This window comes from Aythya fuligula, chromosome Z (genome assembly GCF_009819795.1).
Source record: "Aythya fuligula isolate bAytFul2 chromosome Z, bAytFul2.pri, whole genome shotgun sequence".
Lineage (NCBI taxonomy): Eukaryota > Metazoa > Chordata > Aves > Anseriformes > Anatidae > Aythya > Aythya fuligula.
Window position 1 is genome coordinate 16,755,903 of NC_045593.1, and position 27,954 is coordinate 16,783,856.

The window sequence follows — 27,954 nt, forward strand, 5'->3', positions numbered from 1 at the left end:
AGGGGTCTGTCCTAGGACCATTGCTGTTTATATCTTTTATCAATGACATAAACAGTGGGATCGGGTGCACCCTCATCAACTTCACAGATGACACCAAGCCGAGTGGTGCAGTTAATACGATAGAAGAGATGTCATCCAAAGGGACCTGACAGGCTTGAGAAATTTGAGAAGCAGGCCCACATGAACCTAATGAGGTTCAACAACATGTCCAAGTGCAAGGTGCAGTACCTGAGTCAGGCAATCCCAGACATAAGCACAGACTGGAAAAAGAACCCACTGAGAGCAGCCCTGCAGTGAAAGACTTGAGGGTTCTGATGGACAAAAAACTCGACACGAGCCAGCAGTGTGTGCCTGCAGTCCAACTGCGTCCTGGGCTGCACCAACAGAGGGGTGGGCAGCAGGTGGAGGGAGGGGATTGTGCCCCTCTGCTCTGCCCTTGTGAGGCCCCACCTGGAGTGCTGCATCCTGGGCTGGGGCCCCCAGCAAAAGACAGGTGTGGGACTGTTACAGCAGGTCCAGGGGAGGGACATGAAGATGATCAGAAGGATGGAGCACCTGTCCTACGAGGACCTTTTTGGTCTCATTGAGGGGAGACCTCTCTGAAACCTTTCAATACTTAAAGGGGGCTTATAAAAAAGATGGAGAGCAACTTTTTACATGGGCAGATTTGACAAGGGGGAGCAGTTTAAAAGAAGGGAGATTTTGATTAGATGTTAGAAGGAATCTTCACTATGAGGGTGGTGAGGCACTGGAAGAGGTTGTCTGGAGAAGCTGTGGATGCCCCATCCCTGGGGATGTTCAAGACCAGTTTGGATGTGGCACTGGGCAACTTAATGCTGTGGGTGGCATCCCTGCCCATGGCAGTGAGATTGGAACTATGTGATCTTTAAGGTCTCTTCCTACCCAAGCAATTCTGTGATGATACGGAAGATCCTTAGATCTCTTAAAATAGAGAGCAGAATTTAATATATATTTCAATTTCCAAGCCCATTGCTGAGATTTGTCTTCTTAGAATAAATAAAACCACTTAAATGTGTTTTCATATCCTGTGCTTTATAAAAAATAAAAATAAATAACAGTATCTCAGATGCTGAGACTCACCCTGCATAATTAGACTCCACTTCAGCTGTTTACATTATCCTGGAACAATACCAATTTTTTCCCCCATTGACACAGGAAATAGAATAGGTTCTGATCAACTTACATGTCTCACTAAGGAAGGATTAATTGCAGTATGTGCATTTAGAAAGGAATTACCTGGACAACACCTTCCTTTGACAATTTCTACCTAGAAGGTTATACATCTGAGTAAAGGCAGTATGGTGGTCAAGCAGATAAACAGGTCAGAAGAGCTGTGGGTGTTCCATGTTAAAGGTTATTCATACAGACAAAGAAATAAAATGAGTTCGATTTCACTCTTCCAAGGCAACATACAAATTCAGACTTCACTTTATAGATTCTTTGTTAAGTTTATTGAAATTATTTCTAAAGTACAATATTGCTGTTTCATACTACTTATAACTATTCTCCTTATTGCATATATATTAAACATATAGGAGAAGGTATTTCATTTTCTGTATATATCTTACTGCTCAAGCAAAACAATAAAACAGTCAAGTGAGCACAAAGTATAAAATCAGAGAGTAAAATACGGCAAGCATAATAAAAGCAGTAGGCTCAGTAGTCTTTTAATAGAAAAATAGGTTTTGCTGTCAAATTTCCTCTCAAGCTCTTAACAAACATTGCAAAAGAGAAAAAAAATGAACTTAACTATGGTAAACACATTATTTCCTTCAAGGCACTGTTGAAGAACTCATACTGTCAACTTGAAAATAATTCAGCAAGTCAGCTGATGGAAATACTACCCTACTAATGAAAAATAATACAATCTTTATTTTCTTAAATGGAAGGTTGATTCAAGAACAAAACAGACAATATCTTTAAGAAAAAAAAAAGTCATTTTGGCTAAGATGGAACAAACATTAGAAGTTTGAAGTCTTACAAAATTCAACAACAAAAACAAGCCCAGTCAGTTATCCATAAATTTAGACAATTCGAAGACCACTTTGGTATAAAGTTGTAAGCCTTGGAACTTTGATTATCTTATTTCATATGTAGTTCAATGCATTTTATGCGTGCATGTCCTGGCAGAGAAAATAGGACTGCAAAACTACTCGAGACGTGAAGTTTTCAAGAATCAACTTTATTTCTTTTAGAATTAGAAAGTTTATTTTTAGTTAAATTTTAGTTGCTCAGTCAACAGCGTTGAAAGCTTTAAGTACATAAGGCAGAATATAAACCTTGTTTTCTTTGGCTAAAAAAGAATTACAGGTGCACACATGCAGATTTTGGTATCAACATTAGTAATGATGTCTTTTTTCCTCTCTTTCTCAGAATTGTACATCAACAGACCTACAGCTAATAGCTTAATTATCCCGGCCCACTATTAAGTAATTCCTAGGTTTCGGTCCTTGGGAAGTATTCATATGGTTTTATACATGTTCACAATCTGGTAAATTTGTCCAATATTTGTACAACTTAACTAGGAATCTGGTCTTGCAGCTGCTCTGAATGTACAGGAAGTAGAGGGATTTTCAGTGAATAGGTCAAAGCATTAGGAAACATGGCCCTTTAGCATTCTTTTGAAGACTTTAGTGAAATTATTTTCCTCCACAAAATGCTTAATTTTTTTTGTTGGTATGGAGAACAGTAATATATCACTTCTTGCCAAATAAACAAGGATTTGATCCAGGCAGACAAGGTTTACCAGACAAATGCAATGGTTTGAATCAGCCTACCAGTTTAACTTCGTTGTTAGAGATGACTGTTTGCTTACTAGAATTAATACTGTGGATCCTTACAGTTCGATTTAACTGCTGTGTTTGAAGGAAATAACCTAGGAATTGTTTTGTGCCTCTGATCTTTTGGCTTGAACAAGATGAAGGGAGTCTTTGCCTAGAATTACCTATTTTTTTTAGTAATGGCCTGTTTTGTTTTGTTAAATGCTATGTTTGCATAATAAAACAGATACGAACAACAACTGCAGTAGAAACATTTTGAATATATACAACATGTGTTAACTATTTCTCATGAGGTATGTATTTATAGATCCTTAGAGATAATTTCATGGTATCTAAACTAAAAAAGTTGGTTTTGCCTGTAGAGTTATACCAGTTTCTTATGCCAATTATTTAATACCTATTTTTTATTATTTCCATCAGTAAGGGAATAGACCTAGAAGGTCTGAACCAAGGCAGACATGAAGAATAAGCCTACTTGCCAACCCAAAAAATATCAAGTCCCTTGGAGACAAAGCAAGCAGAACATGCTGGCGGCAGGTAAAGATCAAGCTACGATTTCAGCAGCCAGTTTGATTCTAATACAGTGCTGATAGGAGGAACACATCATAGATCTAAGGTACAGTTTAGGTTCTCTGGTTCCTGCCTTCTGTCTGTGCAGCCCTTGTTCACTAAGACAAAACACTATTCATGTAACATGCCTATGGGTGGCCAAGACCTCATACCACAATTTTAAGATCATGTAGAAATGCTAACTGAATGCAGGAATAAGTTGTTCCAGTTTCTGATGAGAAGTCCCCTGTCCCCTCCTCACCTTATAGTATGCTTTTTTGGACTGTACCTAGCCTCATTTTAGTTACAAAGAATTCTGCTTTATTCAGAATCCAATTCATAGACCTATAAGTAAGCTTACTTTTTTTTTTTTTTACTACCGCATTTCCTACAAAAATCCATATTCTATAACAAATGACAAACTTAAAATTATGTTTCAAACTATCAATATACAGAAGTAGTTATTTTTAACCTGAAAACATTTACTTGCTACAGCAAAAAAACCTGTTATATCAATAAGAAATTCATATAAAAACCTGTAAATGCATTGTCTTTTATAGTGCATAGAAACTCCAAGGCAAAATATAATAAACATTGTATCTTATCAAGGGAAATCTTTATCAGTATTCAGCCCTTACAGGCATTCATTTCATGTTTATATACTTCCCATTGTTTTTTATTCAAGCTCTAACCTTTGATTGTTTATTGCTACTTTTTCACATTTATGTAGCAGCTTTAAGTACAGATCAGACTAGATTCTGCTCATTTCTAATAAAACAGCCAATGCTAGCCTTTACCTTTTTCTGTCTTCAAAAAGAAATGGCCACTTGAGGCAATAAAATTTATGTATTTTCTTTTCACTTGACTAGGGAGTTTGCAAATGCTGCCTGTTTTTTTCCTTACATTTTTGTTGGGAGAAGAAATGCTTTTGGAGAGTCCACTTTCTCCTGTCCACAAAAGAAAAGATTTTCTATTTTTTCTTTTGGATTAGCAAAAAAAAGGCTAGTAATGCAATCAACTGTTTTTCTATTAGTTGCCTGTTCTTCCATTAGTTGCACATTTTCAATTGCCAAATATATACTGCAATTAATTGGTGTATTTATTATGGCAGCTAACTCTTCTACAACAATAGCATAATTTAAGCAGTGCCACAATTCTGTGTGTGAACAGAACTAGTAGTACTCATGCTGCTTTATTGTATTACCCTAGAGTTTTTCGTTGTTCAACACCTGTTCATCACCTGTTCTCTGATAGGAGTTTGTCAAGCAACACCATAAGCAGAAGCAAGTAGAAATAAGAATTGCACAGTATATGTTAAGAACTGCATAGGTGAAATTCTTAAAATTTCTATGTTCTGTATAAAGTATAGTCAGAACTGGTTCTGCATATTTCATACATCCTGTGGTCTACATTTGTAGAAGTGTAGGGAATTATTTCAATTATATTTTGATATGATACCCCATTGCTTCTTCCATCTATTCTGAAATAGTGCCAAAACACCTAATTGGCACAGTATTCAAGTGCCTAGCCTATATGGAAATAGTTTGGCACCACAGCCATATGGCAGGACATCTTAAAAGAAATTCTTAAGTACTCAAAACATACCTATATTTCCTTCTGATTTAAATAAAGCTAAGCAAAAGTTATAATGAAGACATTTTCCGTTCACTGCATGTTGCAGAACTGCTGATGTTTCATTTAAAGTCACGATAAAGATTTCCCTTTGACCATTTCTTTGGTAAAAGTGGCTGTATGTCACATTTGCTTTATATGCTAGTAAAAGGCATTTTCTTTGGTGGAAATACATTTTTGATCTTGCAAGTCCAGCTTTCTAACAAGCCTTCAATATCCACTTTTTGATAATATTACCTGTTCATTCAGTAAAAGCAAGCATAGTTCTAATTTATGACAAAATTAAACAGATCAGTCACAAAACAGTAAGAAATCTGACCACATACAAACTGCCTTTTAGTAAATGACAAATATCAATGTTACAGACACCAGAAGTCTATATGCAGTATATTAGAACTCATTTTAAGTATAAAATGAGCTATTTCACAGCTATTTTAAAAGCATCATATTTCTCACAAGTGTAGAAGAGTCTATGTAGAAGCATGGTTGATGTTTAAAATGCATAGCTGCATATATCTTCTGTAGCTTTGTGATGATTTCCGCTTCTGTAGGCTTAATCTCCTGAATTAAAGAATAAACACATTATGACATCAATTCTCTTATTTTGCTGTGTAATATTTTTCTATGTTTGTTTGAAAGTAAGCTGCATTCCAGTTTATATTTAATAAAGTATTTGAGTTCAGTTCATGAGGTGCTAGGTAAATAATGAAACCCAATTTGGAGACGTGAATCCTTACTGATTCAGTGAGAGTCATATGTCACGACTATGGAAATGGGTGCTTAACCCAAATGGGTTAAGTCCATGGGAGCCTAAGTCACAGCAATCAACAAGCACAATAACATGCAAGAGACAACATACTCTTGGAAAGCATTTGTTCTTGTTTGTTTTCTGATTTGTTATTCTCTTTATATGAGCTTTACCTCACGCTATTCTCATTTTGGTCTTTAGAACAATGGACATGGAAATGTTCTTCCCTGAGGTAGGTGACTTCTGAGAAGGAAGAAGGCAGTCCAAGTAGTGACACAAATGCAAAGTCTATCATCTCATGATGAGAGCTTTGAGAGATCAGGGTGCCTGATGTAGAGGGAATGATAAAGGGGAAGCAGCTAGAGTGTGTAGGTTTGGTCCTCAGCTGACAGATCTTCTGAGAAGCATTTCCAGATGGCCTAAGCAGGAGCTTGTCATTAAACTACAGAGGAAAGAATCTAGGAAGTTCATTATATAGCTTCCACAGAGATACAAATCCTCTGGTTTCTTCTACCACTAGTTCCTTCAGTCACCATCTATCAAGCTCTGTCTTTCCTAAACTCCTATAATCCCTTGTTTCAGATCTCTGGTACTGCCACATTCCCCACTTTGAGTTCTGCCCTTGCTATTGCATCCTTCCTCTCTTAATCCCACTTAACATCTAAAATTCCAGCTTGAAAGATTCATCAATAATGCTTCTGCATCTCAGCACCTACTCTGAAATTCACAGAAACGTTTCATGATCAGGAAGCAAACAATTAAGGAAGTTAATCAGGGTCCTAATTTAAGGCCTGCATGGGTGAATGGAACTACTACTCCACAATGAAAGCATTCAGCTACAAAGTTTTGGACTCACTATCTCGCTGATGTAAAACAATTAATGACTACATATTGTTTCATCTACATGGGAACTGTTACTATGTTGTCCCCACATTTAAATAAATAAACATTACAAACATTTGGGATGGCACAGTGGATTTCTTCATTATCCTTGTATTAGGGTACACCAAGAAAAAAAAAATAAACTTTGGTCTATGGATTTTGTCTTTTACTTACATTTCAAGGAACCAGATTAAACTTTTCTGTGTCTAGTGCTACTGTTTTCCACACCGTTGCTTTCTTCTGATTTACTGTAAAAAAGAGGATAAATTTCAAATCTCAACTTCAAAATGCAGGATCAGCATAGTCATCCCAAGATTCAGACTGCATCTGAGATATATTTGGTTTATAAGAAAAAATAAGATTATACAAAACTGAAACACAATAAGTAGAGCCTTTGAGCCAAATAGTGACGGTTTGAGTCAATCACTTTCAAAAACAACCCACCATGTGACAGCGATAGTCTTCCCAGAAGTAACTGCTATGCTATCATTTCATTCAGTTCTTTTGAATTTGTATATAAAGTAAATGACCACATAAATAACAGAAACAATATACAGGATAACATTGTCAGTACAACTGACTATATTACATTGGTCACAATCAAGACTTATGCTAGACTTGAATTAAGTTCCCTTGCTGAAAAAAAAATCTTTCTGAATCACTATCCTCCTATCTAATACATTGCTGGATGTGACATTTCAATTATGATCTCATCAACCAAGTTTAGCTACATATTAGTCATCATTGACGTAACAGACAAGAAGTGCTCCTTTGGAGCCATTCTCTGTGGTACACAAATTTATCTTCTAAGCAGCCAGTAGTTGAAATAATATTCAATTATTAGAATGAGACAACTAGTACATAGGATAATAGATTTTCCTTACATGTGGTTATCTAATGAGATAGAGCTGTGAATTAAAGATCAAGGAGCTGATCAAAACTATGGCATCACAAAACATCCCGCATTTCACCTAACATGAAAACTTACTACTTTAGTGCACTATATTGTGTTATAGTCCTATTGTAATACAGTTTCAGCACATTTATAAGAAGCATGGCTGAGCAACAAAGGCAATTATTCAATTTTCAGCCCAAGACATATCCCCAAACATTCAGCAGTATAATAGCACACTATATTCCCAAGACAAATCCCCACTTCATAGTATAATGGAATTACAGCTTTAAAGCTGTTTGGATAAGGGGAAAAGCACTAAAATGTATTTTCAGCTAGCACTGAAAAAAGAATGGGACAGTGAAAACAGTGCACAGAAACAAAGAAGGTCACTGCAGCAAGAAATTCAAAAAGGGAAAGGCACTATTCAGAGGAACAGGAACAGCAGATCCACAATATAGGGGCAAAGTCCTTGAGGGAAAAGAAAATGGGAGCCAACTGCAACACATCTAAAGAGAAAAAGGAACTGCTGGGCATCTTGGAAGAGAAAAGGAAAATTAATAGGACAAACAAAGTGTTTGGGCTTCAATGGACAGGGGAAGGGAGAGAAGTAAAATTTAGGTCAACTACCCTTTAAAAACACATCATCCTAAGGTACAGTGAACCACCAACACTCTAACAGAACAGTGGCAGAAGTGCCTGCAGCTGCTCCCTTGACTCCAGCAAGGCAGTGGATCCAGTGCCCACGGAGCCCAAGCTCTCTGCACAGTGAAGGGTCGCTCCTGAAGATGGAGTTAACAAGACAGCTGACAACACCAGCTCCCAGCACCCAGCCACTACAGCCTTACAGGGTACCTAGGACAATCAGGGCTTTGACTGCATGCAATTTAGAGAAACACGTTAACAAGGACAAAACAGAAATATGTCAGAAAAAAATTCAAAGCTCTTCTGAAAAGTTTCCACTTGAATGTGTTTTTCCTTTTAGAATGAGTTTAGAATGAGGAGATAGTTTCCTAACAAAAGAAAATTGAAAATATCTTCCAAACACCAAAATTAAGTGCCAGGTAGAAAACAGCATTCTGCAATCTGGAGTTATGAAGTCTTAAGAAAGAGAATGAACTGTACTTTAGCATTCATTAATCTTTGCCAATTGGAATAACAACTAGTATGAAAGAAGTATTGAAATATAAAATATAAATTCTTTACTTACAGTTGCTCAGTTTGGTCAAATTCTTTTTCAATTTCTGCATAACAGGAAAAGGTAAAACAGAATTATATAAGGTCTTACTTGACTGTAAACACTAAAAAGAGTTATCCTATTGTTAATTATATCATTAATTCTATGCACAAGCAAAACCAATTTTTTTTTTTTTTTAAGTTTCTAATTGTTCCTCTACCTAGTGGAAATACTTGCAAATCTGTCAATAAACTTACTTTGATCAAATTCTATTAATGTGATTTTATATATAGTATATAACATGATATGCATTAATGTATATACATATAGATATACAGATAAAATACATGCATACCTATGCATGCAATACCCACATATGTAATACATATATATAATTTATATCATCTTGCACATCTAGTTTGGCTCCTCTACGTGCCTTTGGTTCAGCAACAAGGATCACTGAATTTTGTTTAGATGTTTACTTTTTACCTACTACTTGCAGTTGCTTCCATTCCCAGACATTCTCCAAACAGGTATAACAAAACAAATTAATTTAGAAGCAAGGGGAAAAAATATTAAGGACTGTATCAAATCACTTATGAGGAGCTATTTCATATTGAAAGAAATCCATACTTGAATTCAAGATTCATGGAAAAGATTAAAAATTCTGAAGTACATTTTCCTAAAACACTATATTATTTTATCAGGAAGTGTACGGACTAAGTCACACAGAACTTGTATGTGAAGCAGTGTAAGTCATATCCAGCCTTCGGCTGTAATGCCAATGGAAAACTAGGAAAGACTTAAAAAAAGCCTACCTGCACATTTCTCTCTCCTTTTCGAATATATCTCAAAAAGGAAAATAACAGCTACTAATACAACAACTTCAGCCACTATTGCTAGAAAGGGCTTGAGTGGCACCATGAGTGACAGAACTTTAAGCTTCATTTTTCCTTTGCTTTTTCCTAGTTCAAAAGCAGCTTCGCACCAGTATACACCATCATCTTTACTGGTGAGCTTCAGTATCTTCAGTTGGGTTACGTTGGGAAACACTTTATCTATTACATACTTGTCCAACAGCAAAGAGTCATTAATGGCAATCTGAAAATAGAAAATTAGAAGTCATATTAATACAATGAGAAAGTGTTTAATCAAATTACTTGTAACAGTTCTAGTATAGAAAGTAGTATAGAGAGAGATGTAAAATTAATTAAGAATATGTGGCATTTATAAGTAGCCCACCTTAAATGGATTTAGAATAATTTATCTTAGCTGGGCACCATTCGTTCCCTTCATATTTAGTGAACAAAAATATGTACTGTTAGGGAGCAAGTTACTTGACTTGCTTTAGTCAATTAATTTAAGATCACATTAGCTCCTCAGGCTAATGGGGAACCTGAATGCTGGGAAACTGCTGATCTAGGCTCTTAAGGTAGGAGCTGAAGTGAAAAGATTATTTCAGCTCCTTCAGAATCAAGTTGCACAACAGTATCCACCATAGGATGACTACCTTCAGGTCCATTTTTAAAAAAGGTCTTATTGGCTAGGAAATGGGAACATGCTTGTAAAGACAAGCAGAAAAAGAATGGAGACATTCCTGTTCTGTCAAGTTTCCAAAAGCATTACTTGTCTAAAGAAATCATCCTGCTATGGTAAGGTTCTTTGGTGTCAAACAGTAAGATTTGATAAATGTAACCATCATTAATATATTTTTTATTATTATTTATTTTTAAAAAGGTATCACGAGACTCACCTAGTTTGATTTACTACTTTACTCCAGACTGTAGGAGTATAGCAGAGACTTTTCGTACAGTATTTATTTTCCAAGCCAAAACACAAACACTACATCTCTGTAATAATGAGTACTTCTAAATATTGCATAAATGCCTTTTTTGTTTTTAACCCCCCCCCCCAGCAGAGATTTACATTACCTTTCATGGAAATGCAGTCTATAGTGCCTGAAGTGATTATACTTTTGAGAGTGTCTTTGCTCTCTTTTTTTTTTTTTTTTGCCTTTTTTTTTTTTTGGCTGACACATGGGAATCTTACCTGTTCGCTTCCATTGGTCATATACCAGGTCCAAGAAATGGGAGTAGAATTGAGACTTTTACAAACCAGCACAGCTATATCTCCTTCGTAAGTGATTACAGGTTTGTCTTTTACGTCAATTTTCGGTACTAAGAATAGGTAGAAAAAAGTTCATAAAGTGAGGACTATAGGTTTATACTACAAAAAGACAAAATATATTTAGATACATATTCATAGTAGTCTATTTGTTTTATTTCCCTTTGAATGACTAACAGGTAATTATACCACTTACCACATGACTAATGAAAAGTCATTTCAGGCTGATGTTCCAAATGCAGAATTTCTACAGAGGACTACAGAAATACTGTTCTGAGTTTATATATAATCATTAAAGTTGCCAACTTGTATTGGTGATTTCTACCCTTGTCCATTTCCTCTTACCTCCCTGACAGCTGTGAGCTAGGTTTCATTTTTAGTACATTAGAAAGTTACAGAAGCTTTTCTGCAATTTCACTCAATTTAGAAACTGCCACACTTCTACTCCAGCTGTAATGCTACCAAGTAATAGCATCAAGCAAGATCTGCATGCAGATCTTTTTGTGTATGACTGAAAGGATCTTTATAGATTAAGGGAGTTTTATAGTTGTAAATATTTTCTTAGCTAAAGTAAAAACAATTTTGGGGTATATGCCAGTAAAAAGGACTTTTTGTCCAACCTTGCTAAGCAAGGAACCTGGCCACAAGAAACAAGACGTCAGGTTCCAACTTTGGAGCTATTTGTCCTAACTTTTATAACTGCATATACTCTGCAGCCTTCCAAGAGCAGAAGCCCATAAATGACTTTTGAATATGTTGAGGCATTGCACGGAGATAGAGCTGAGCATATGTGAGATATCACAACAGACTACATATTTCCCCTTCCCCCTCCTTTCCCTCATTTGTTTGATGTTTACCAGCATGTTTTGCCTTTTATTTTATTTTCATTTGTTAAGTTTCATTGCTCTCTAAGTACAGATCTGGTACATCTTTTAAATGCTATTGGTCACACAAGAAAAAACATGCCAAGAATTTACCTTTAGCAGTTATGACAGAATGATTTGGCATACTTAAAAGAGTAGTGTCAGAGTATCTTCACCTCTGTCATTAAAAGATAGAACTTCACTAATAACTACTACCACCTCCTCTGCAATTTACACATGGTGCAAAAAAATCAAGTTGGAAAAAAAGCAGAAAACATGTCAAAGCAAATACAAAAATCCTTGTAGCCAGCCCAGTGAATTTCCATAGTAGTCAAAAAGATTTTGGCCATGCTGATCAGTCTCAAAGCACAATTGTAGACCTAAGCAGCAACACGTGACCACCTCAGATATGATTACGGACATTAATGTCCATCATGCATTCTGGGATCTGGCTCTCCAACAGAGCAGTTTATTTTGCAGGCAGGGATTGTATTCTTTGTCCTCCCAGATTTTTTCTATTCAAATCACCCAGAATGGAGACAAAACACTGCTGCTACAAAAAAAAACAAAAAACAAACAAACAAACAAAAAAAAAAAAAAAAAAACGAAAAAAAAAACAGGTATTTATATCAGTTTTCCACACTGTTTTAAAGAACAGTTTTGTTTCACAGCACACGTACCTGGACAGTTGCTGAAGCAAGCAAAATCCATGAACAAATGGCAAGTATAAATTACTGAAGACTACAGTTTGCTAACGTAGCCATTAATATAGCCTTTGTTAATATAGCCATTATTACAACACTTTGTACTAGTTTAATACTAGTTTAAAACACCCATAAAAAGTCACCATGTTTAATAATCTGAACTTCCTATAAAGCTTCTCAAAACATTACACTCTCCTGCAGACCTGCAGAAGAATTTAACTCCTCTCAAAGCCTTCAGGGTTATTCCAAGCCAGGAGAGGAGTGGTGACAGAAGAAGCAACACATCCAACAGTGCCTAGCAGCCAACTGGAAAAGCTATTGGCATTAGTCACAGCTGTAATGACTTTAGCCATTTTGTCTAGACCAACGCATTACTCATCTCTTACTGCTTGAGAATTATTATCACTGCGTTATTGACTAAAAGATTCAAGGATTTCTTTCCTGTTTCCTGCACTCTTGCATTAATCATGTGACATGTTGTGCCAGTATTCAGCTACTGTGAGGCAATTCTCCCACCTTCTTATAATAAATCAACCAGTCCTATGCACTGTGTTCTGGAAAAGATTACTTCCTGTTGATGTATTTTTGCCCTTACTGAAATTGTTATTTTACATTTCCAAAAGAATAAGGCTTCCCTTACCTTTTTTAATCTATACAAACTTTGGTAGCCATTCAACTAAATCTTACCCACATATCGGTAAGAAAAGTATACAATCCCTTTCAGAAAAGAAGAGGTTCAAATAAACTACAACTTTGCCTTTCCACAGAATAGCAAGGTAGTCTTCCCTGGTTGAATGCTTGAAAGTAGATAACATCACTATGCAAAACTTTAATGTTCATGAGAGTTTCCTAAAGTCATATGACCAGATACCATACTGAACAAAGCCAGCTTACAGCACGGAGTATTACACAGCCTTGCCAGTTAGATCAGTTGAAGTTACAGTAGTTATTTAAGAGTCAAGAGTTTTTAGGAGGCCATTTTCAGTCAGAATCTCTCCTAGTACACAGAGTCTCAGGAGCTTTCATAAATCAAATGATTGCCATGCTCACTGCAAACTCTGGATGGTGTGTAGACTGAATGGAAGTAAATTCCATCTGAGATGTATGTCCTCAGTATCTTGTATTTGTTTCATTTCCATGTTTTCTCAGTCAACTGGATTTTACCTACAACTATCAAGGGTGAAATTATTGGAGAAAGAAGGTCTAAGTGTTCAGCTCGTCACTCATGCTGTCCAATGAAGCACACTTACTGTTTATAATATGGGTTGTTCTTACACAAATATATAAATGAAAGACAAACTGAAGCATTAATTTGGTGTTACAGAAATACAACTGAATGTGTTAAAAAAAAAACTACCCCCATTCTGCTAATCACTGCTGCTCATGTAACACTAAATCAAAGGCCAAGTTTTCAAGTCATCAGCTCTGCTGTCTGAAGAACTAATATGAGATACCATCCAGAGAGCCTTTTCCACTCTAACCAACCTGCACCAAAAGTAATGAATAGGTACTCCCTCTGGAGGGATTGGGAAGGTAGGGAAAAAATAAGTTACTTTTCTATGGGGAGAGAAAAAAAATAATATCAGCTTACGTACTTTTGTTTGTTATCAGGTTTTATTAAAAAGGCTTTTAGTTTCTGCTGCAAAACTTTAGCTTTCTTTCAGTTCTATAGAAATTGTGTTTGGTAGTCATACTCACTTAGCTTGATCATAATTAGTGACTACTCATCAAATTAAATTGCAATTTCCATATTACCAGGAACCATTAATACCAGATTTCAATTGTCAGTTGAAGCAAAATATAACATAACTTGCCTTGTAAATGAAATACCACGCTGAATTCTTTTTCACCTTTTACGGTACAATTGTAACTTCCCAGCTTACTGTTATCCGAGATTGTCAATCTTAAAAAAAAAAAAAAAGTTTTACCATGTTGGTTTGTTGTTTTTTTTTTTTTTTGTCCTAGAGCTGTAAGTTACTGCTGATTAACATTATGAAGAAACCAGCAAAGTTTAGTAGTGGAACAGAGAACAGACACTGGTAAAACAGTAAGACTCAGGTTCAGTGCAATGTAAACCAACACAACATTTTTAAGAAATTAGAAAGCATATACGGAACATACACACCATTCTTACCCTTGTTATTCACAGGCATTCACACAGGACCAAATGTCTTTAAGTAGTATAATCCACAACTTACTGAGTTAGATGTGGCTTCATGAGAAATTTATAGCATATGCTATAAATATAATGCTATATGAAATAATTTAAATGGTTTGATCTTTTTAAAGCCCATCCATCAATGGATTAGTTTAGGTCCAACACAGAACAGCTTAAGAGCTGTCACCTAATAGTTTGACAGCAGGGAAGATGCTGGACTATATTGATTTTACAGAAATTTTTTGTGTTTGTGTATATGGAGTAGTAGAACAGTGATAGAACATTCTCATCACATTTTCCATTACAGAAATTTTATATGGACATTACTGATGTTAAGTTAATTTCTTTAGGCTTTGTTTTCTTGGAACTACCTGGTAAAAGTTAACCCATTTATTATTTGACTTAAAAAGAAAGTAAATTGTATCAATTGAATAACAATTTTTACATTATTTCTCAAGTTTATGCAGAGCTGTAAAACAGTTCTGAAAACCTTTAAACCAAGCCAAATAATCTCTCCTGTAAATCTTATTCCTTCTTCTCTTTCTTCTGATGGTTATGAAGTAAAAAATCAGTCACTGATGCCATTCAAACTTCTGCAAAACAACACTGATGAGAGAATGGTAGATAACGGTAGTAGGAAAAGAAATTGAGACCTATTAGCAATCTCAGACTGCAATTACTACTTCGCTTACTGAACAGAATTACCAGGCCTCAAAGAACCACTACCCTTATCCTATACTCTTATCTTGAAGAAACATTATTTATCCAGCACTGAAAGAAGAAACAGGAGATCTTCCTCCAGGCTTGATGTAACTGCAACCTTCTTTCCTCTTCTCAGCTTCAGTATGCTGTTATGAGCACCTATTAATCATTGCATTCAGTTCTTTTTTAATACACACAGGCATATACACATCCCTAAACGAATGATGTAACAATTCCTTAAAGTCAAACTGCAAAGAATGCTACTTACTGGATGCTCCAGCTATTTTCCGTTTTATTGATGTGTCCAATTGTTTCATTTCCCTTCTTCCAAGTCACTTGAATCACTTTCAGAGAGGAATATTTACCATCCAGTTTGCATGTGAGCTCAATTCTCACTGCACGGTCCAAAGTGATATTTTTTACCACAGCAGGACCAGAATCATCTAACAGAGGTTGAAAAGAAGATATTTTTCATATAAATACTAATTTCTTTGTTCTAAGGAAAGAAGAGATTCAAAGATAGTGCTCACCATTACACGGGATTATAGTATTCATTGTTACACTTTCCAGTGTGAACAAATTACAATACAAATCAGCTTTTGACAGCAGTTTTTCTTTTAAACGTAACTGAGTTATTATACATACCCATTACAAAAACAACATAGTGACTCAATTATACAGGTAGACATCCTAGAAGGCTCAAATATAGATTCATATTCATATCACTGAGAGAAAGACAGATCTATGATTTGATTTATTTTTGTTTTGGGTTAAATTATGAAATACTTTGTTCTCACAGGAGGTGGGATAGGAATTGGGGTAACAGTGTCTGCACAGTATAAACCTCCGTTTTGACTTGTATCTGACATTAAAAAAAAAAAGTTAACAACGTTGTAATGAATACATGCTTAGAGGATTAAAAGTGTATTGCTATATACGTATAGTTCGTCACAGAATCATAGAATACCTTGAGTTGGAAGGGACCCACAAGAATCACTGAGTCCCAATCCTGGTTCCACACAAAACCACCCAAAAACCAAACCAAGTGCCTGAGAGCATTGTCCAAATGCATCCTGAATTCTGGCAGGCTCAGTGCCATGACCACTGCCCTGGGCAGCCTGTCCCAGTGCCCGACCACCCTCTGGGTGCAGACCCTTTCCCTAACCCCAAGCCTGACCCTCCCCTGTCCCAGCTCCATGCTGTTCCCTCGGGTCCTGTTGCTGTCCCCAGAGAGCAGAGCTCAGCGCCTGCCCCTCCGCTCCCCTCGTGAGGGAGCTGCAGGCCGCCATGAGGCCTCCCCTCAGCCTGCTCTGCTCGGGGCTGAGCAAACCAAGGGACTCAGCTGCTCCTCTTATCTCTTCACCTCTAGACCCTTCACCACCTTTGCAGCCCTCCTTTGGGCACTCTAACAGTTTTATGTCCTCCTTATACTGTGGAGCACAAAGCTGCATACAGTACTGAAGGTGAGGCCACACCAGTGCAGAGCAGAGAAGGGCAATCACTTCCCTTGACAGGTTATATTAACGTTATATTAGTAATGTTATATTAGTAATATCAAAAGGAGCTTGTCATTATTTATATGCATCTATGTATCAGCCAGTTGCAAATTTTTTCAGTGCTGTAAAATTATGGATATTGTCCTGCTGCCAGTGAAGTTGTTAAAATCCACAACCTTGTTATTGCTGGATCTGGCCTTTAATACTATAGCTGCTCAGCTTGAAACCAAACCATTTTCAAACGTATTTATGGCTGACTCCTATTAATGAGCCACTGGAATTATATATGTCAATTTGAAAACCCTGCAATGTAGGGAAAAAAGTAACTGGTTTTTGGCTTTTAACCAGATCCATGAGCCTGAAGTATGCATAAACAGAAAGTAGGTTTCAACAGCAAAGTTATCTTCTCCAATCCATATAAAGAAACAGCCTTTTATGAAAGAAAAAAATCACCTCTGACTTTGTACTCTTCAACACTGGCATTTTATTTCATAGCTTTTCTTTCATGCCTTCTAGACACAACTGAGGTTAGCCTACCTAATACTCTGTGAAAATTCATTCTGGACCTCATCTCAACCGCAGGCCCACCCTGTAGTACTTGACAGTCAAGAAAGTGTACTTGGATTTCACACCTTGAGTCCTTTCTCAGAGAAAAAGTTTTAAAGTACAACTCTGACTTGCTAATGAAAATCATACCTAAAAAGCAGAAAAGTCTGGCTGAAGCAGAACCACCAGATACTCCCAAAGAATATTCAAACTCTTTTGGGTCTGACAGAGATATTTTCAGCTTACAGAACAGCGTACCCAGAACTCCAAGTTCCAGCTGAAAAATTATAGCTCTGTTGAACTCAAGAGGTACAACACATCAATCTTATACAGCAGAGCCATAATCAGTGCAACTCATTTATTAGATCCATTTATTAAACTCAGTAAGTAAGCCAAGCATAACTCACCTTGGCTGTTTATGATCAAAGTAATTTTGCAAACAGAATTAGTTTCACAATAGTAAAGTTTTACAGTCAGGCTAGTCACAGTGGCTAAAAATAGAAGGGGTACCTTTTGAAATTCATTATTCTAAAATTAAATCCACATTTGAAATGAATGGAACATGAAAACCCTATGCTGTTGAAGATTAGCCATTAGGTACGCTGCTATCTAGGGCATCTGTACCAAGAGTACTTGTACCAGAGCAAGGAACAGACACTATCTTATTAGGTACCTAGTTTTATATTAGAAGAAAATCATTCTGTAAGAAAATACAGCATAAATGCTATGTGACTATCCTTAAAATATCATACCAGTATTTTGCACAGGAGTTCTAAATGATCTCTTTCAATTCTAAGTAATTCCCGTTAGATCAGTTTTTCTATTTATAACTATTATCTTTATATTATAACTATTTTTTTGGTTAAAAATAGCTATAATGCAACTAATTCATTCATTTTTCTCTAAATGACCTCATCACTTGCCCATTCACTTGCTGTGAATGGCTTACTTCAGAAAGAAGTTACCATCATTTATCTCCTGAAGCAAACAGAAAATATTGTATGCAATCACTGATATTTGGTGTAACATAACTGGAAGAGAACATACTCACCAGGAAGGACTACTTCATACTTCTCATAAGAGCTATGAGATGTGTTTGACTTGGTGTCCTGCTTGAACTCCTGCGTGGTAAGATCCAGACCTACAAGGTGGTGGGGAAAGTGAAGTGGTATATTATGATGCTATAAAAGGTAGTCATGCAGCAATATGGTATTGCATTTGTTTCTTACAGCAATCTTTCAGGAAGAAAAAAAAAATAAAGCTTTGCCAAAGCTGACTCCTATGGAGATCCTTTCATATAGTTTGTATTAGTAGCCACAATCTTTAAGTATCAGGGTCGTATGGCCATTTTTGTAATAATTATACCATTTTAGAATATGTTTTTTACTTTTTATATAATGCTTTAAATGTAAATTTCAGAATACTCCAAAAAGGCCACTGTTATCTATTTCACAGCCTGATTCAACGAGTCATTTTTATATGCGTCCTTTTCTTAAGGACAGGATGTGGATCCTAGACCTGTACGGTACTACAGCAAAGTTAAACAGGGCTTAGAAAAGTAATAAACATTGGAAAAACAGGAAGAGAATACAGAAGGACGGAACAGTTATTCCTGATACCACTACAATTTAACAGCCACAAAGCTATAGGTAGACCATCTTCTCCAGATACTGCTTCACTGAATCTAGAGGCAAGAATGCTCTGGGTTTCAGTGGTACATGGTCAGAGTTCTACAATACTCCACAAGACTCCTGTTATACTCACGGGGAATTTGCTTCCCCACATAGTATGCATTGACGCACTTTATCATCTGCCTTACTTAGGTGTAGTCCCTTCCTTCTGGGGGCAAAAGTGACATTTAAAAGGGATTAGTTGGCCAGCAATATGCCTTTTCTGTAAGGCTAAGGACAGCATACTGCTAAGAGATTACACTTACAAATCTACAAAACTTGAGACAGTTGTCCGGTAGGCAACTGTGGGATTAAACTTTATGCTTACCACTATACTTCTGCTCTTCACATTTCAAGAACAGAGCAATAAAGTAAATTAACAAAGCTGTAGCTTTAACAGCAGATGCTGACCAGCTAAGGAAACATCACCCTTCCACTTCTACATAAGTAATTGTTTCATTGGTTCTGTAAACAATTCAATTTCATTGGTTCTGTAAACAATGTGAACAATTGGTCCAGTAAACAAGTTCCTAGTAAACTGAAGTACGCGCTCTGGGAAAATGCAGTGGAAAATACACTTAGAGGAAAGGTCAGTTCAATGCAACTACAGCAATCTTCCATTTTTTCAGTTTCTGGATCCTTTCTGTACAGCTTTAAACAGAACTTGTACAGTCTTGATTTCAAACTTTTTATGGAGGAATTACATTATTGGTAATTGCCAAGATAATTACTTGATAAGTTAAAACAAAAATGACAACAACAACAACAAAAAAAAAAAGACATGGCAGAACCTTGGGGTAGCTGAAATTTCTAAAGTATAAGACATCTAACTGTTTTTACCAAGTGTAGATGCATCAGGTCCAACTGTCAAGTGATCTGAAATGCTGCCTCCCCACGTTTGCCGGTTCACAGTTTGTGTAGTTGTCATGGGCTCTGAAAGGTTTAAAAACAAAGCTGTTAGATATTGACTTTATTATCTTTACATTTCAATGACAAAAAAATAAAAATACACATGTTAAATAAAATACACTATGTATTTTAAGCCTTGTGTTTTACATACTTAGAAAGTAGTTCTATTCTCAGTTTTTTATTGTTTACATAAGTTAATATGAATTATCATTTTAGGTTGAATCTGCCTAATCATACAGTATTGTAGGAGGAAATGATCCCAGGTTTTGTAGAAGGAAAGACTTCATTATCTCTCTTGTCTATGGATTGAGAAGGTTCCCAAGTGTTCCCCTTTGGAGTCAGGAAGGTAAGAGAAAACTGGGCTACAGCTTCTCTAAGCACTGGGTGGCAGAGTTGATCACTATGCAGTAGAAAACCCATCTCTGAAAGCCTAAGCATACTCAAGGTATTTCTCCTTTCCTTTCGCTGCATAAAATAATGATTTTAGAGGTACGGTTCTAAAAAACAAATACACACACGCTTCTCAGCTATAGCTGTTGCCAGAATCTGGTTGTGCTGAAGGAAGTCCCTGCTAGTGGTTTGCATCTTGTCTATCTCTGAGCAAGTGTAAGCAGAGGTACCACATGCCTTCAAACTGATTGCCCATTCTGTAAAGCAAGTTTGTTTTGTTTTTTTCACCATGTCAGCGTGTCAATTCACAACCTGAGGAATGTTATGCCACAGGCAATTAGTCTTATGCGCGAGTTGTGCCATCTGTGCTTTCACACGTTCCCTCATGCTTCAGTCAGTTTAAAGAAACAATAAACCTGTATATTAAGGTGGACGATGTGGAAGCACTTAAGGCTAGTTCATTTGGTAGCTGTTGACAGTAGAGTGTTATTGTCAATCCTGACTACTAGTCCAAAATTCGCTTTTTTTTTAAGCAACCAAATTATGAAACTGTCTCCTAGCGCTAGACACTATGTCTTTCTCCGAACAGGAGTGCAAGCAAGCCTCAATCTCTGTCTGAAGTAGAAACAAACAAGTTTAAAAGTTTACGCCTGAGACATGAAGGCTGAAGAAGGTCTGGGAATAATCTGTGTACGTGTGCAAATGCTGTGACAGCACACCAAGGTTGTTCTCGATTATCCAAGTTTATGTGAGCGTACTATATGCATCACCTGGTTCATTTCTGAAATCCTTCAAGGTGATGGATAACAACTACCATACAAACTGGCACTGGTACCTTCTGAATTTATCTCCAAAAAATAGAAAATAAAACAGACAACTTATAGAATGGCTTGCACACTGATAGATTTCTCATACTGTCTTTCTTCCTCAAACTGCCTATCAAATGAACATAGTCAAATAAGGTCACATTATGCAAAATACCTTGTGTACTTTACTTCATGTATAGGTCTGTGTATGCGTGTGCATGCAGAGTTATTAAATCCATTAGATATTGCACTTCAGCTCTCAAACACATTTTGCTAAAAAAGCACTGAAGCTGAACATCAGGGAACTAGCACCATCTTCAAAGATAGAAGAGTGGTTAGAATAACTTATCAGAACTTGCTATGAGTTCACATATAAATACACCTAGCCCATGTTAATCAGCAAGAGCTTTGGTGCACTGCTGAACTCCCGCTGCTCTTCTTTGAGGTAGGAATAAACAATCATCGGTTTCTTCTCCAGTATGAAACACACTACCCCCAATCACAACCACAATTAGGGTCCCCAAATAAAGGGCAGGAACAACATAAGGTTAGGACACATAGATAATTAGATAGATGAAGGTAAAATGATTCTGTGACATTATTGCATATCTCACTAATACAAGAGCGAAGTCTTCACATGAAAAATTGTCAAGTGATAAGTGCTGGAATAGAACCTCCTGCAATGTTTCTGGTTTGGGAATTGTCACTTCTCTGGGGTCATTGTCTGATTTTATGGCAATTTCATGGAACTGTCAGCTTTTTCCACAGTCTATGAGTTGCTTATGATGCTTACATTTTTGAAGTGGCTTAAAAAGGCCTAGATAATGCATTTGCTTCTTTTTCTTCTTAAGAATATTACAAAAGAATTAATTAGTCTGAAAGTGTAAACTCTACACACAGTAAGGTAGGATCATTGGGGAAAAAAGTATAATGACTCTAGGTATAGTGAAATAAAATAATTACCAGGAGATGATTTAAGTCCAGTTGGCATCCGAGTCAAAGAGTTCTCGTGAGTCTGATTGGCATCCTGTGGTGTCACAGCTAGATCTAAAAAGAAAAAGGCTTTAAAGAAGCTTTGTTCTCTCAGAAATGATTAAGAAATACCTAGTTCATGAACAGAATTCAAAGAGAGCCTCCCCACTACCATTGTTTTCTTGACTTCTGAGCATAAACGGACAAAATGCAAAAAACTTACTTTTAATTAGTTGACTTTCGCTTATTTTAGGCAAGAGAGCTTGAAGAGGCTCTATCTTTTACTTGACCTTTCTAATTACCTGATCGAGAGTTTTGTGTTCAGATCTTTTCCTCTAGTCACCCTTTAGTCAGATCACTCTTCTCAGCTATTCTTCAGAAATTTCAGCAGACAAGTAAGCTTTATAACCAGTACTCAAGACCCATCCTGTTTGTAGGCTTAGCTTATGGCAGCAGATAATACTGATATTAATTGATTATTTTTAAACAGATTGGCAGATTCAGCAATACAATAACAAATCCATTACAACCTTGCATACATCTACCTTTTGACAGAGTGAACCACTACATTACCTTCAACTATCACTTGGATGAGCAAAAGAAAAGCTATCTGTGTCACCCCGTACACTGACTTCACTAAATAATGCTAATCACTATTTCAAATTTCCCCAACACCGGCACAAGTCTGATTTGACTCTTACAATACATTTTTTGTAAGACTCAGGCAACACTCCAGAGTTTTGCTTTACATTCCTGACTGGAGAAAGGACAGCAGGGGAAGAGGGAAATTTTTTAAGATTAGTTTTAGTATGCTGCTGTGTCACTACTCAGTTGTGAATTCAAGATCCCTGGAAAATTTACATAGACAGAGATGCTTTCAGCTTACTTTCTGCTCTCACATTTGGATGACAGAACTAGTTAGATTAAAATAAAGATGATCTTCACATGATTAGTTATTTCAGGACATTGACTTATCAGTAGGATGTGTTCTTCCTTAGAGCAACCTCACATCAGTAGCTTTTAAGTGATTTGGCCAATTGTTACAAAGCTGCATTTGTAGCCAGGGAAAGAAGGGCACATAGGTTGTGTTTTGCAGTTTTAAGTACAGACAGAAGAGGTAATAAACTCTACTAGATATTCAAGACAGCATCAAGCATGGAATGAAAAATGAAGAGCTGCATCAGTTTGAACACATTCAGACTTGTTGAGAGCCATGTGCGTTCAGAGCAGCTGGTAAAGTTTCATACTGCTAGTTTCCTACAAGTGAACAATGCTACTAACACTCCTATGCTGTTTAAGTACTACAGGCACAGACAGACAGGCTTTCTCCATGGCAGCTCCAGTGTACTATCACTAAACTGCATCAGAATCATGCCTGGCTCGCACTATCTGCTCTCTCAATCTGCACATCATACTTCACCCAGTTTGGATCAAGATTATAAGGTAGTTGAAGAGTGTAATTTAAAACAAAGCATTTGTGGTTCTTCACAATTGGCATTTTATTTTTCATAGTTAATTAGTGCACTGGTCCCACAGCCAAAAGTGCCCCTCTGCCATTCTCCCAAAGAAGGTAAGAAATAAAGAAATTTGTTCAGACTTAGTACCTGCTGCCTTATGAACCAGCTGTGAGAAAGACAAGTCTTATTTTCTGCTTGAGAGAAGTGATGAGAGGGAGGGGTATAATGTTCCTGATATTAAGGCTAAGGTTGAAGGTCCATGAATTTTATATCTCTGCAGCATCTTGAGGCATTCTGAGGGAGTCATGGTGCCATGGATCACCTGATTCTGTGTCAGCTTAGTAGACATAGCACCTGCACAGGAATTAGAATACCCCAAGATGATAAATTTAGAAGGCGCCAGTGCCAAGCTCTACAGCACCTCTGTTATCACTCTGCAATGAAGCCAAACATCCTGCAACATGGTTTGCATACTAACAGGATTCTCATCTTGGCTGTCCTCCTTGATTAACATACCAAGTGAAAGCAGTTGAGGAGTGTTATTTCTGATCACCATTGATTCTACATCTGTCCATACATAAAACTACATGGCATGAAGTACCACCGCACCTCATCCTTTCATATGCATCCTGCTGAATAGCATAGGTTATCGAGATGACCCACTGCTGCATGATCAGTGTGATCAAGGCAGGCAGTGATGTAAGCATATCCAATAATAACTTCTCAAACTATTGACTCAGGGCTGGAATGCCTTAGCCTATAATTGATTTGCATTAGCTTTAATCAATAGTGAGGACTGCTGAGTTCTTCTTGCCCTAATCTTTACACAGAAAGGAGCAGATGAATATGAGGACACCAATGTATTTTTCCACCACCCCTGCTGTAGCCAGTATTTGGGAGATAAAGCATGATGTATACCATACTTGTAATCACCAGAGAAATTTCAGGCTTTTTAATTTATTTGCTCACTTTGATTTCTACAAACAGCCTGGCCCACTTAAATGTCTTCACTAAAATGCAGCAGAGAAAAATGGTTAAGTAGGGAAAGAACGAGATACAATTTGGTGTAATTTAGCATCATTAATTTAATGTTTATTATCAATGAATTTAATACCCATTATTTCCTGTGGAAATGCATTCAGCAGTTTCCAAGACTGGCAGCCGGAATCTCCTAGTGCCACTAGAAAGGAAAAAGCTGCAGTCTGAGCTCTCATGAAGCACCGGAGGATCCAAACAAAGGGTTTTCAAATGCCCCTATGAGAAGCCCTGCCTTCAGGGCAAACCAGAAAACAAGAACACGGAAGCAGAGTTTAAGAAAACAGGTGTATCTACCACTCACAGAGCTCCTTGGTATCTTCAGCGGCGGAAGCTAGCACATGAGATGTGGTGGGTTTGCTCTTCCTAAAAGAATCTGGCAGCATGTGCTCCAACTAACCCATGCAACTGAAACAGCATTCAAGTGAAGCAGCAAGCTCTGAAGAACTCTACACCTTGACACAGCAATTAGAGATTACCCTAAACTCAGTACAGAATAAAAGTAATGGTTAAAATATTTCAAAGCAATTATATTTATCAGGACTGGAAGACAAAAATAACAGAATCATAAAAACTCTACTCAAGTTACTTATCGGAAAATAACATCTAGGAGGCCTTTTGGCAACAGCCTGACCAGCTGCAGGGGGATATCTCACCAAACCTGCTGCAACTCAGTCCTTGTGCATGTGGTACTCCCTCCATTCGCTTTTGCTGCAAACATTCATTTTGACTGAAGCCCGCTGAAGCTGCACTTCTCCAGAACATACTGTTTTCTGGACTTCACCAAAAGGCAGTGTTAGAATAGTTCTTCCAAGGTTGCAAGAACTTTACTTTGGAGAACCTGTCCAGAGAGTCTCTATGCTTGAAAGAATAAAGCAGTATTTTCCAGCACTTAAGGCAATATGCAAACCATAGTATGAAGCCTTTCTACTTACTCAAGTTGCTTCTCTTAAATGCTTTCATATTTATAAGAAGTCTGAGAAACAATAACCTCACTTTATACACACAGAGGGTAAAACAGGGTAAAGTCATTGTTTCATTTCTGATGTCTGCTCAAAACCAAACATGGTATCTACTACTTTAGAAAGATGGTAGATTTGCAGAAACTACCTAACAGAGCGTTTTTGTTTTGTTTTTGGCAAAGAGGATCTCATTTCACTGATGGCTTTACATAAGTTTAGAATTTCTTCAGTCACCATTAGGTACAGGCTCTGGTAGTAATAATCATCAAAAATTAAGTGTCATCTGGCCAGGTTGCCAAACCATGACTCACAGGTTCCTACAAATATTATGCCATGTACAGTCACAAAACTTTTTGATCACTGAGATCCTGTTAAAAAGGTATTTTACTTTATGTGTGTACATAAATACACATATTTTACACAAGCTTTGAGAACTACAAGACATTTTCTGTCCTTCAGTGTTTTCTTGTTAAACTACTATAAACTTGAAGATTATCACCATGGAGGAATCTGTATAGCTCTCCTTTCAGTGTTGGAGTGATTAACAGAGGAACCACAAAATGTGTAACTACTTACTCATATACAGCATATGGAAAATGCAGCTGAAGAATTAATAATATTCACGTAACATGCAGAACTGCCAGCCTTGGCAAGATGTGCCCCAACAACTGCATCCTCTATGCAAAATATGCAGAAATCTGGTATTTCCATCCATTACCCTTCTGTGGCACTCTGCCAGACTTTAAAAACAGTGGTCAATAATAGAAATCCACTGATTTTAGAAGTATGCTCTTGTTTCCTTAGAAGGGGCTGGCCTGCTCTTGGACTGCTGAAAAACACCAGAGAAAGCACACATCCCAGAACATTCAGGTCCTTTTTTTATGAATATTTTAAAAGCAGCACTGAAAGCTGCTACATAAGACTCCTCCAAGAGACATTTTTCAGGCCCTTAAAGGCATACTGATGTTTGACTAAACTAGCTTACCTGCTTAAGGCTCAGAGGAACTGGGGGGTTTTCAGGACCTTAATAACGCGCTATTTGTTAAAAATATGGCAACCACCAAGCGCTACGCCTCAACCTCCCTTGCCCTAGCATCGTGAACTAATAAATCCTCCCATCTGCGAGGCAGAAGGCGGGCAGGGCGGAGGATCTGGAGCCACCAGACCATCACCCGTCCCCGGGGGCGACCCCACTTGCCTGCAGGCCCGGGCTCTGTCCCCAAGCCGGTTTCTGAGGGACAGGGCGAGGCAAACCGGGGAGCAGGGGGGCTCGCTTCGACGCCCGGGGGAGGGGGGCGGCTGATGGAAGGACGAGCCTCACCGCCGGGCCGAGAGGCGCCTCCTGGGCACGCCACCGCCTCAGCCCGGCGGCAGCAGGATCCCAGAGGGATGCTCCGGGGGGCCGCGGGACCGGGTGCGAGGAGGCGCTCCCGGACCCCTTCATCCAGCCCACCCCGAGCCCCGCGGCGGCTTCGCAGCGGCGCCGGCCGGCGAGAGGAGGGAGGGGAGCGCTTACCTGCGGGGCTCCCTCCCGGGAGGCTGAAGCAGAGGCAGAGCAGCAGCAGCAGCAGCAGCCGCCCCGGGCAGCTCCCTGAGCAGCGTGCAGGCATGGTGGGCTCCCCGCCGCCGGGATCCTCCGGCCACCCGCCCTCCCTCCCTCCGCGCTCCGCTCGGCGCCGCGCCCCGCCGCAGCCCCGCTGGCCCAGCCCCGCGATACCGCCCTGCTGGGGAAAGCCTGGAGCGGGCCGCAGCGGCTCTGAGGTGGGGTGGGGTGGGAGGGGGGCCGGCTGCCGCAGTGGCGACAGGAGCCTAAATAAAAATTTAAAAAAAAAAAAAAAAAAAAAGGGAGAAGGACGAAAGAAAGAGAGAAAAAAAAAAAAAAAAAAAAAAAAAAGCCCGCAACGCCACAGGCACGGCGAACGTCAGGCGGCGGTTGCACAGGTCGCCGCCGCGCCCCGCGGGCAGGACATGCCACCGGCGGGGCGGCAGCGGCCCCGCTCGGCCTTTATGCGGAGCCGCGAGGGCGGGGGTGGGAGCGGGCGGCAGGCGGAGGGGGCCGCCGGACCACAGCGGCCTCGGCGGCGGCCCGAGGAGCTGCCCCAGCCCTTTCGGGGGCTGGCCGGCTTCGTGGTGTTGGCCGAAAGGGGGCTGCTGCCGCCGGACCACCTCTTGCCTGAACGAAGTCATGGGGCAGCTGGCTCCAGTAAGGTTTCCTGAGAGAAGATTACCTAGGGAAGAGCACGGCCTTTCTCTGCCCTTTGTCTGCTGATCTCCTGGAAAGCCCAGCTTTGAGGGTCAGTGGCTCTAAGGCAGCTGGGTTATACTGTATCAGAGTGCAGGCTTTTCAAGGGTCTTTGCTGAATCTCCTGGCTTGGGCAGCAACACCTGAGAGCACTATTTTGAACAAACATTTTTCAGGACTTGACTGCCTGGAGCCTCTAAAATCAAAATTTAATTGGTCAGGATACCATAATGTATA

The 27,954-nt window shown here is 38.4% G+C and overlaps 1 protein-coding gene across 2 annotated transcripts; it reads right to left on the reverse strand.

The window, feature by feature from the left end:
• Positions 1-1,457: 1,457 nt before the first annotated feature.
• On the reverse strand, positions 1,458-27,903 carry EMB (embigin). Of its 2 annotated transcripts, none has more exons than XM_032206615.1 (11): positions 27,704-27,903; positions 22,013-22,096; positions 19,785-19,877; positions 18,326-18,415; positions 15,501-15,675; positions 14,187-14,275; positions 10,731-10,858; positions 9,500-9,782; positions 8,715-8,748; positions 6,787-6,860; positions 1,458-5,543 (listed from the first exon to the last, which is right to left on the reverse strand). In XM_032206615.1, exons 2-10 carry the CDS (start codon positions 22,038-22,040, stop codon positions 6,803-6,805), a joined length of 978 nt encoding a protein of 325 aa, XP_032062506.1. In that variant the 5' UTR covers positions 22,041-22,096; positions 27,704-27,903; the 3' UTR covers positions 1,458-5,543; positions 6,787-6,802. The 2 variants fall into 2 exon arrangements, with proteins under 2 accessions (XP_032062506.1, XP_032062505.1); XM_032206614.1 differs by lacking the exon at positions 27,704-27,903 and adding an exon at positions 26,992-27,115.
• Positions 27,904-27,954: the final 51 nt, after the last annotated feature.